This window comes from Eleginops maclovinus, chromosome 20 (assembly GCF_036324505.1).
Source record: "Eleginops maclovinus isolate JMC-PN-2008 ecotype Puerto Natales chromosome 20, JC_Emac_rtc_rv5, whole genome shotgun sequence".
Classification (NCBI taxonomy): Eukaryota; Metazoa; Chordata; class Actinopteri; order Perciformes; family Eleginopidae; genus Eleginops; species Eleginops maclovinus.
Window position 1 is genome coordinate 2706310 of NC_086368.1, and position 11313 is coordinate 2717622.

Consider the following 11313-nt stretch of genomic DNA (forward strand, 5'->3'; position numbering starts at 1 on the left):
AAGCTGAAATAAATGCATTAGTATTTTTTTTTTATCAAGTCGTTTTATATTGTCATTCGTCACTTCTGCTACAAGCCCCATATTCGCAACATGTTGGGCCACGCCCCCTCCAACGTGCCTGCATTCTGACAGCGCTTCAGTGGAGAGACTAGCACTGGAGACGAATGCGCTGGATATACCACTGTAACTAACAGGTGAGTAAGTTGGCAGGCCCGTAGCCAGGGGGGATCGAAGGGTTCGTTCGATCCCCCTCCCGCACTCGACCCCCCCCCCCCCCCCTCCCCCCATACACAGACACGCCCCTCAAGATATGTGGGCTATTCAATGAATGAATTGTTCATCTCCGGTGAATATACATGATTCAAATCTAAATTTACAATATCAAAATCCAGACTAATCAGTGCCGCTGCTAGCCATTTTGGTGCCCTAAGCATAATTCCTTCATGATGCCCTCCCCCCCCCCCCAATAAAAAAACATTATGAGTTGTGATGAGTGAGTGGGGAGGGGAGGGGAGAGGGGGGCACCATCGGTACCTTTGAGTAGTATGCCTAAAAAGTGCCTCATATTTCTATAGTCTACTGAAATAATTTCGGCCTTATAATTATTATGACGATTTTTCATTAGGCTATTTTTGGTGGTGCCCCCTCGACACTTGGTGCCCTACGCACAGCGCGTAATGCGCGTTATGGGAGCGGCGGCACTGAGACTAATAAAAAAGAAAAGTAGACTCAGAGAAGTGACGAGTAAGAAAAATGGTTAATATTTCTGTTTACACATTTTGTTCAGACTGTTTTACACCAATCCAGTCGGTGGCGGCAATGCCCCCATTTCTGTTGGTAGCTAGCCTAATCGCCTATTACATAGGAACAAAGAAGAATCAGAAGAATAGCGAAAATGGGTAAAAAAGAAGACAAGGAACGTAAACGAAAGAAGTCGGCGGCAACATTGTCCCAAAACATTGGTGACTTATTCCAGAAAAGGACCAAAATCGGTAAGCTGCTGAGTGCAGGGCTTCTATTTCTTTACTACTTAGCTGCTAGACCTAGCTGCATCTGAACACTCACTGACCTAGGCTACTTGTCAGTGGTTGCCTAGCTCCATTAGGCTATATGCTAGCCCCATCCCTCGCCGAACACAGAAAATACCACTGTCAATTTTGTAGGAAACATAGCGAACGTAACAGTAACTATTTTCGGGATTGTTAAAAGTGTATTGCTTGGCGTGTTAACGTGACTTCGGTGTTTCAATGTCTCCCCCCCTCCATCTCGTTATGCTTGTGCTCTGCAAGTGCCACATAGCTGACAGTTCCCCCCGTCTGTTTTAGACTAGTGTCTGTCTCCTGAGTCTACTGTCTTGACGCAGAGTGTTACCATTTTGTGCTCGAGGCTTCAGATGTCTATGACAGAACTTATTATGTGCAGTTTCGACCTCGGTCTCTATTGGTGCCTCTCCACCTTTTCCTGAAAGTGAAACGGATTTTATGAGGGGTTCCCCCCACACTAAAGCCAAATTATTTTATGCCCATTAGTTGATTTTTAAGAAATGTAAGTGACAATAACATTCAGTAACTCACTTTGCAATGCTGATGATCAAGCTAGGCTGTATTTTACTGTCACCATGCCTGTTGCTCCAGCTAGGCTGTATTTTACTGTCACCATGCCTGTTGCTCCTAAGGCCATAGTAAATAAAATACAGTATAGAGGTGTAAAAAAAAAGGGGGTTAAACATGGATAGGGTGTATGTGAGTCAATCAGTGTAGTTTCCCTGCACCTGATGTTTGTGTTTCAGGTGCAGATGTTTGTTGTCAGACGTTTGTTGTGTGTGCTTTTTGTTAAAACCGTTTTATGACAAATGCAATATATCTGCTTGATGAAATTACCCAAACCCTCACAATTCTATGTGCACAATAGAAAATAAAATAATTCAGAGAATAAAATTATTATTATGTCTGGTTTGAAATACTCTAAAATTGACTTAAATGTCTTTCTTTTGCTGTATTTATTTAGTGAGTCAGCATGTGGAGGGTGAGCTACCAGCAGCTAGTAGTAGCAGCAATGAAACAGCCTTGCCAGGTAACAGTGCAGTGGAAGAGCAGAGAGATGCAGCAGCTCCTGAAGTGGCTGAGGATGTGAGAGTGAGACAGGCAGCAGAATGTGAGGTAGCCCAGCCGAGCTCTGTACTTGACAGTGACCTTGGCTTCTTCATAGATGCAACCAAATCTATTGAGGAAATAGCACAGGCTGTGTGTCAGATGTCTGATGGCCAAAAGTACAATTTGGTGAAAAACCACGTCAGACCTTCGAAACATTTCATTTTCCCAACTACATTTATTGGTGGGTGCAACAGGGCATTCAGGTATGATTGGTTTGAGGAGCATGGATGGTGGCTGGTTTACAGCATGAAACTCGATGGCGCTTTCTGCATATGCTGTGCTCTCTTTCTCAATGCCACAGAGAGGAAACAGTCAACTTCACTGATAAATGCGCCCTTCAGTAAATGGCATAAGAAAACGAAGATAATTGGAAGCCACCAATCGAAAGCAAACCATTTAGTGGCATTTGAAAGAGCAAAACTGTTTCGACAGTCACATGAAAACCCCAATACCCGGATATCAGTCCGTATGGACAGTGCAAAGGAGACCAACATCAAAGAGAACAGGCACATTCTCAAGTGCGTTGCAGAGGCTGTTCTCTACTGTGGCCGTCAATGCATTGCACTGAGAGGATCAGCTGAGCAGCAGCATTGTAGTGGCAATCCTGGGAATTTCTTGGCCCTATTGAAACTGCTTTCAAATCACGATGAAAAGCTGAAGCAGCATTTGGAGAAACCAAAGCTAAAAAATGCCACATATCTATCACCTCAAAGCCAAAATGAAATGATTGATGTAATAGGGAAGCACATGATTCAGGCCAAGATCGTGGAAGAGGTCAGGCATGCTCAGATGTACACAGTCCTAGCTGATGAGGTCACATCCCATAATGAAGAGCTGATGCCAATGTGTGTTCGCTTCGTGGACAAAGACTTAAATATCAGAGAGGAGTTGCTTGAGATTTGTACTTTGCCACGGATCACAGGTCGCCACATTGCAAGCGCGATCAAAGATGTGCTGAGTCATCTAAGCATAGAGATTGCTGACTGTCGAGGCCAGGGGTACGATGGCGCCAGCAATATGAGCAGCGAAAATGTTGGCGTTCAAGCTTTGATAAAAAAGGATGCGCCTAAGGCAGTTTATATGCACTGCAATGGGCATTGCTTGAACCTTGTCATTGCACGCTCTTGTGCTCTTCCAGTTGTGCGCAACATGATTGATAAGATGAAGTACATCGTCATGTTCTTCACCTGCAGCCCGAAGAGGGAACACCTTCTCAAGGAGGTTGTAGATAAGGAGGCACATTCTACCGGAAAGCGGAAGCCCCTGATTGACCTCAGCCGCACAAGATGGGCAGCACGGCATGATGCCTACAGTCACTTCTACAGTGCCTTTGTCTTCATTATTAAGGCTCTGGAAGTCATGGCACAGGGTCTCCATACAGAGGAGTACAGTGAAGATGTCACCAGTGGATGGGAGGGCAAGTACAAAGCAGAGGCCTATGGTCTCTTGAGTGGGCTACAAAACTTTGGATTCATCCTCACATTCCTCACCGTATACCAAGTTTTATCCCACCTGGCGGGCATCACGGTGAAACTGCAAAGCACCTCACTCGACATCATCGAGGCATTTAGCATGGTTGATGAGGTGAAGTCTGTCTACAAGGAGCTCCGCGAGACCATCGACGACGACTTCAATCAAATCTACGAACAAGCAGTTAGGATGGCTGCTCAGGTCAACGTGGAACCAACCCAGCCGAGAGCAGCTGGAAGGCAGAAACACAGGGAAAATGTACCCGCTGAAGGAGTGAAGGAGTACTATCTCCGGAACATGACGATACCCTTCTTAGACCATGTCATTTCAGAGTTTGAGTCCAGATTTAGTCCCCTCTCTGTGACCGCATCAAGGCTCATGGGCCTAATTCCATCTGTCCAGTGCAACTCAGATGTAACGGTGGACATCTCTGAAGCAGTCGCTCTGTACCAAGATGACTTGCCATCACCAGAGGTCATTGACCAGGAGCTGAAACGGTGGAAGTTGAAGTGGCAGGTCAAAGCATTACACCAAAGACCAAGCTCATGTGCCTCAGCTATCAAAGAGTGTGATGAGATGATGTATCCGAACATCTTCAAACTCCTGAAAATTGCATGCACCTTGCCAGTGACCTCCTGCGAATGTGAGAGGTCTGCCAGTGTTCTCCGGAGACTCAACACATTCATGCGGAGCAGCATGGGAGAGGACCGCATGTCATCCTTGGCTCTCATCCATACCCACTACGACATGGCTCTGGATCTGGATGAAGCTGTCGATCTATACTCAAAAATGCACCCAAGACGATTGGAGCTGATGAGCGTTCTGATGCAATAGAAGCCATAGAAGAAGAAGAGGGAGACATGGGGGGTGGGTCATTTCACGTGAAATCAGACACTTTGGGGCCCAACCGACACAGATTTTAATCAAACTTTGTGTGCCTTCTTAGTGGTAAGGTAGAACCCCAGAACTGCATTTGCATGAATCTGGCACTAATATAAGGGAGAAATGGACTAAGAATGTTTTAAGTAAGAGGGTAGGGCACTACACATTCAACCTTGATTATGTCAATTTAAATTACAAAGAGATGGTTTTGATGCTGTTTGAAAGCTCTTTTCTGGAACACTTCAATTTATATCATTATTAATTCATGTTTAAGTTTTAATGACCATACCGATAGTGTACTTCATGAAGTAATTCTTATCTATTTATGTCAACAGTGGAGAGATAGACAATAAAGGACAGCAACAACAGACAGACAGAACAACAACAGAGACAGACAATGGAGGGCAGCAACAGACAGGCAATGGAAGAAAGCAACAGACAACTGAGGTGAGCAACAGAGACAGACAATCACAGATGTAGGAAGTTTGAGTAACACTTACATTTATATCAAATTCTTCATTCTTGTTAAAGTTTTAATGACTATAGAGATAGCTCAATTGAAGCAATTCATGTCCATTTATGTTAACAGTGGGGAGCAACAGACAAAAAATGAAGGACAGCAACAACAGACTCACAACAAACTTGACGATGAATAAAATATGTCTAAATTAAAAGATTTGAAGTGTGCTGGTGTATTTAGGGGGCATTGGAGTAGGGAGCCAAATGAAGTCCACTTTCGGGGGGAAAAGATCCCCCCCCACCACAATGCTGGCTACGGGCCTGAAGTTGGTGATACTTGAAAGGATCATTGAAATGATAAGATCATTTAGTTATCTTCACACTCAATTAAATGTGTAATGATGTCTCGACATTAAGGATTTGTGGCAGAGTGAGTTGAGTAAGGCTGCTGTTGTTATTTTTGCAAACTTGTAAAATGATCTATGGCTAGCGAGCTATCGCTAGCTAGTTAGCTTAAGTCCATTCCCAGGTGTCACTAAGTCATAGATAACGCACTGTCGCTAGTTTACACTTGAAATGGAATAAAAGCAATCTAAAGTTAATGTTGTGTAAAACTTTTCTTTAAAAGGACACAATGAAAAGGATAAGTGCCTCAGGGGGAGACAGAAAAATCAGCGCTTTTTTTGCCAGCACCAGAGACCAGCAAGCTAGCACGACAGAGAATGTTGCAGACAGAGAAAGGGAAACAGAAGGAGCTAGTTGCAAAGCATGACAAGTACAGAAAGGGAAGCAAGTGGCAGTGAATATTCAGCAGACAAGTTGACAGAGACAGAGCAGGAGGAGGAGACTGATACTAGGAGAAGAGAATTTAATTACAAAGTCTGCCCTCCAGGTGAGTGGTTATCAGTAGCTGAATAATGGGACATGTTCGGTCGGGTTATGGCAAACAACAATAATTTAAAGGCTGGCCATATAATAAACATGTATTTATTAAATCTGTAAAATGTTAATGATTGCATGTTTAGTCTTAAAAAACAACTAAAGAACAACATGTAATTGGAAGTGGATAGCATTTATGTTAAAAGCTGATATTAATGGGATTCTTTGGTGTTTTACAGACATTTCCAAGTCCAGGGGTGAAGCTCCAGCTCAACCTAAAGTTAATTTCCCCAAGACACTCCAGGGAGACAGAAGCAGGAGCTTCAAGGGTGAGTGGTATGAAGTTCACCCCTGGTTGGAGTACTCAATATGTGAAGACTCCACCTTTTGCTTTGCCTGCAGGCATTTCAGCTTACCTGGCCATGAGTCTACGTTTAATTCAGGTTCCGGTTTCAAAAACTGGAAGAAAGCTACCTATACAGACGGAGGGTATGCTGCACATAGTAGATCTGAGCATCACAAGAATGCCATGCTAGCATGGAAAGAATACCAAATTGCAGAAAAAAATCAGGGATCTCTAATGGGGCAATTAAATAAAGAGTACAACAAAACTGTTGAAGAGAACAGGGGGTACATCAAAACTCTTGCTGAAGTGGTTCTTCATTGTGCAACCGAGAACATTGCTCTGCGAGGGCATCGTGAATCTGAGGCCTCAAGCAGGAAAGGGAACTTTTTGGGTATGTTGAATATCATAGCAAACCATGACGACAAGATTTTGAAAAAGATGGATGGTCCCAGGAATGCTAAATATACAAGTCCTGACATACAAAATGAGATTTTGTCATGCTTAGCAGAGATGGTGCGCACATCAATAATCAAAGAAGTCAAGGAAAGTGGTGCTTTTAGCATACTTGTGGATGAGACTAAAGACAAAAAAAAAATGGAACAAATGTCTTTTGTTTTGAGATACTATTACAATGGTGAAATCCTTGAAAGTTTTCTGGAATTCGAGGTAGCAGAGAAGCTAGATGCGGAGAGCTTGACAATAAAAATAATTCACCTCTTGTCCAAATATGGTCTAGAATATAAGACTAACCTTGTTGGGCAGTCTTATGACGGGGCTGCAGTCATGAGTGGCAAGCACAGTGGTGTGCAGGCCCGAATTAAGGAAGTAGCGAAGCTGGCTTTCTACGTTCACTGTAATGCGCATTGCCTTAATCTGGTGCTGGTGGACACTGTGAGAGGGATCCCAGAGGCTGATTGCTTCTTTTCCTTATTAAAACAGCTGTACGTCTACATGTCTGGATCGGCAGTGCATCCCAAATGGTTACAGGTGCAACAGGAGATGTATGCAGGTGCACCCAGAGAGTTGCAAATGTTGAGTGACACACGGTGGGCCTCCAGATATTATGCTTGCCGTAATTTGTGGGATAGGTTGCCAGCAGTTGTGAAAGTTCTTGAGGAACTGGGTGATGAGAACAGTGGCGAGAGGTCAGTAGGTGCCAGAGGCCTTTTGCCTCAGATTGATTTCCAGTTCATTGTGTTTCTTGCCATATTTAAGAAACTTCTGGGAGATGCAAAATTACTGTCAGACATGCTCCAGTCTTCCTCTCTTGATTTGGCCAAAGCAGTGGATCTTGTGGAGGCACTTATTAGTACTTTTGAATCTTACAGGAGTGAGCAGCAGGTGTTTGGTGATTTGTGGGACACTGTTTTGGAGCTTGCAAAGCAATGTGATGTCTCTGTAGACACTGCTCCAAAACGTAAGAGAACACTAAGTTCAAAGCTACAGGGATACCATGTTCTGTCTACTGTGGGCAGACAAGAAACAGGCGATGGCAAAGATTATTACAGGACAGGAATCTTTAATCTGGTATTGGACCGGATGCTCATTGAGCTCAGGAACAGATTCTCCAATCAGAATTGTGACATAATGCGTGGAATACAAGCTTTAAATCCAAGTAGCAGAAGCTTCTGTGACAAAGATAGCCTTTTTGCATTTGCCAAATTGTATGGGTGTGACCTTGTGGACCTTGAGCATGAGCTCTACCAAATTAAAAGAGTTTTAGATCGTAAGATAAAGCAAGGGATGCAGAGACCACCTACAATTGTAGAGCTGGCAGCTTTTATTGAACCATACCAGGATGTCTTTGATGTTTTCTCCAGGCTTTGTAAAATTGCATTGGCAATACCTGTCAGCACAGCTGCTTGTGAACGCAGTTTTTCCTGCTTGAAGCTTGTCAAAACACACCTGAGAACTACAATGGGAGAGGATAGGCTGAGTGATCTAGGGGTGTTGAGCATAGAACACAGGAGGGCAGCGTCTTTAAATTTAGATGAGTTTGTTGATCGATTTGCTAGAAATCATCACAACCGAAGAATACAGCTGCTGTAAACTAACAGCTAAGTAACCAGCATCTGTCTGTTATACCTGCCAATTCTGCATCATTAACAGCCCCAACATTCTTTTGTTTTTCCTAAAGTGTATTATGTGACATGGGTATTGCAATGTTAGTACATGTCTGTTCTATTTAGACTTATCTGGTCAGCTTCCCAGACAGACACTCTCAGATATGTTCTCAAGAATTACAAAAAAGACAATTGTCAAATTATTTACATGGATCTACCTACACTCACTCACTCACTCACTCACTCACTCACTCACTCACTCACTCACTCACTCACACACACACACACACACACACACACACACACACACACACACACACACACACACACACACACACACACACACACACACACACACACACACACACTGTTTGTAGTGAAACAGTTCAATGTACATGTTCTCACACACACACATACACACACACACACACACACACACACACACACACACACACACACACACACACACACACACACACACACACACACACACACACACACAATTCAATGTACATTTTACACATTGTTGATATTTGTTTTTCTTTATGTTTTATGGGACATGTGTGTGTGGTGACGATACAAAAAACCCAAACCACACACCCACATAAAACAACACTAACCCCACCCCATCCCCAATCCCAACCCCTTCACCCCGAAACCAAACCACCATCCACATCCCACCCCATCCACAACAACACTTACAAACATACCCACAATCCCACCCCGCCGCATCCCCATCTCAAGTAAACCGACCAGGACCCCCCAACACAAAACTCAGCCCCCACGCACGCCTCCGCACAATATCACCGCCCCCCAACCCAAAACATTGTATTAACCTAAACCAACATACAACAATAGTGTCCATAATAAGTTCAAAACACCAAAGTTAAAGGCTAATTGAAGCTTTATCAAAACTGCAGCTCTGAGAGATGCAGTGCGTGGTAGATATTAAAATAGATAGTTTTTGACAATCAAGTGCCACCACCACCCCAACACCAGACCCCAAAATAAAAGACTGCCAGAGCTATGCCCCCCCCCCCCCCCCCCCAGAAAATAATGTCCCTGCCTGCTACGCCCCTGTGCATTTTTGGATTTATAAAAAAAAAGTTGTATACCTCTCTCTCTCTCCCCGTGCACTTCTCACATTCTCGCACCTTCTGAAACTAAATTCCCGCCCGTGTGATGACAGGCGCAGACTGGAGGCTGTTTACCTTCAACTCTCAGTGCTGATGGCCCGCAGTCAGGACGGGTCTCTACCGTCACTGGTGTTATTGCTTTCACTTCCTGGTTTGCTTCTTCGCCGAAGAGTAGGAGGGGATTGAGATGACTCCCTCCCATATTTAGTTTTTAAATGTTGGCTGGTCCTTCTGTGTGTGACTGAGTATTCCTTTTCCGTGTGAAACTGCCAAACTTGAATTAAACTGTATTTAATCTCTATGGTTGTTATAAAATATATAATGTTTCAATTACCTTAAAACCTACATGGTTGACATATTCCTATAGCGCACTGGTTTCTATATTTTAATGTTCTAACCAAAAATGCAGCTCTATCAGATATTTTATTTTTTGTTTCTGTATATTTCCCATCTTTATGAAATGATGATCATCCATCCATGGATTAAAATACTCCAAGCTCTCCTCTACCCAGGCAATTACAGTTCGACAAGGATTAAACACTGATCAGGTACCAAATGTCATGCTGGATTTGTGAGTAGTATGAATTAATACAATGCCCAATACATTTCAGTGTATGTGAGCATCACATAAATTAAATGCAAACCGATCAAGCAGATAGAGGACATTAGCGGCCACACTCTTATAAACAACAAAGGGTAAAGTTTAAGAGAAGGATAATTACGGCCTCAGTTTATAAGTAGCAATCTCTTTCACATGTCTATCCTGACTCATGTTATTCTGTATTTAGCAAAGAATTTGAAGGAAAGAAATAATGTATTATTTGTATGTTTTTTTTAGATGGAGTTCATCACTGTATTGACGTGATTAATTTGCAGTGAGAAAGATGCAGTCCTTACTTTGATAATATTTTACAGGAGTACAGAGAACTGAGACTTTCATCACATGGAGCAACCAGAACCACCTGAGGCTCCATGCTGCTGCAGTGTTATACAGTATATAAGCAGTGGCTCAGTAAGTAGCGGCTTGGACTGGGAATCGTAGGGTCGCCGGTTCAAGTCCCCAAACAGACCTGAAAATATTGAAAGTGGACTGCTACTTGGAGAGGTCCCAGTTCACCTCCTCGGCCCTGCTGTGGTGCCCTTGAGCAAGGCACTGGACACCTCCAATCCCCCCCTCCCCATTGCTCCCTGGGCGCTGCACAATAGCTGCCCACTGCTCCTAGTACTAGGATGGGTTAAATGCAGAGGACTAATTTCACTGTGTGCTCTGCTGTGTGCATGTGTGTGACAAATAAAGAGGGTTTCATCCTCCGATTCTTCATATAAATACAATTAATTTGACTTTTAAATCTATTTAATCATGATGTATTGTGAGAAGTAAAGTATGTGTTCACATGCTTGGCAAATAAAGGCAATTATGGTAGAACACAAGTTTAACCCCAACACTAGACAGTGTTTAAATAATGATGTTGCTTCAAGTTCTGAACAGTGGGTGCTTCACACACATCTTCCACTCTGCAGCTCACAGGGTCCTAAATATCAGCCCTGCTCGAGGTGGGCACCTGAGACTAGTGTCACTGATTCAGGATCTGACCTAGAAGGAAATGAGCTCACCATCTCCCCTTCTGAACCGGACTTATGGTTTTGAATAATGACCAGAAATGTTTTAGCATTACATTGTGATGTCATAATGTGTTCCTTTTAGATATAAAATGTCTTCACTTCATAACATATCCTTTAAGATATGTGTGTGTTTGAATCCCTGAGTTACAGCCAAAAACATGTTTGTGAGGTCACAGTGACTTTGATCTTTAAATTCCAGATTGTGATCAGGTCATCCTTCAGTCTAAGCAGACCTTGGTGCCAAATTTGAAAAGTATTTCCTCCAGGCATCCTGAGATATCACATCCACGAGAATGGACGGA

The 11313-nt window shown here is 43.3% G+C and overlaps 1 protein-coding gene across 5 annotated transcripts; it reads left to right on the forward strand.

The window, feature by feature from the left end:
* The first annotated feature begins 828 nt into the window (after positions 1 to 828).
* On the forward strand, positions 829 to 11243 carry LOC134882519 (52 kDa repressor of the inhibitor of the protein kinase-like). 5 transcript variants are annotated; one of them, XR_010168167.1, is made up of 3 exons: positions 1336 to 4490; positions 4841 to 4952; positions 5095 to 5285. XR_010168167.1 is itself a non-coding variant. In XM_063910279.1 (2 exons), exon 1 carries the CDS (start codon positions 1980 to 1982, stop codon positions 4455 to 4457), a length of 2478 nt encoding a protein of 825 aa, XP_063766349.1. In that variant the 5' UTR covers positions 1336 to 1979; the 3' UTR covers positions 4458 to 4490; positions 4841 to 5285. The 5 variants fall into 5 exon arrangements, 1 of the variants encoding a protein (XP_063766349.1); XR_010168168.1 differs by lacking the exon at positions 1336 to 4490 and adding an exon at positions 829 to 992 and having other exon boundaries at positions 4841 to 5285; XR_010168166.1 differs by lacking the exon at positions 5095 to 5285 and adding an exon at positions 10304 to 11243 and having other exon boundaries at positions 1336 to 4952.
* The last annotated feature ends 70 nt before the right edge of the window (positions 11244 to 11313 follow it).

What these genes read in the sequence shown, in the direction of transcription:
- LOC134882519 (XM_063910279.1), top strand. Translation starts at nt 1,980, where the DNA reads ATGTCTTTCTTTTGCTGTATTTATTTAGTGAGTCAGCATGTGGAGGGT.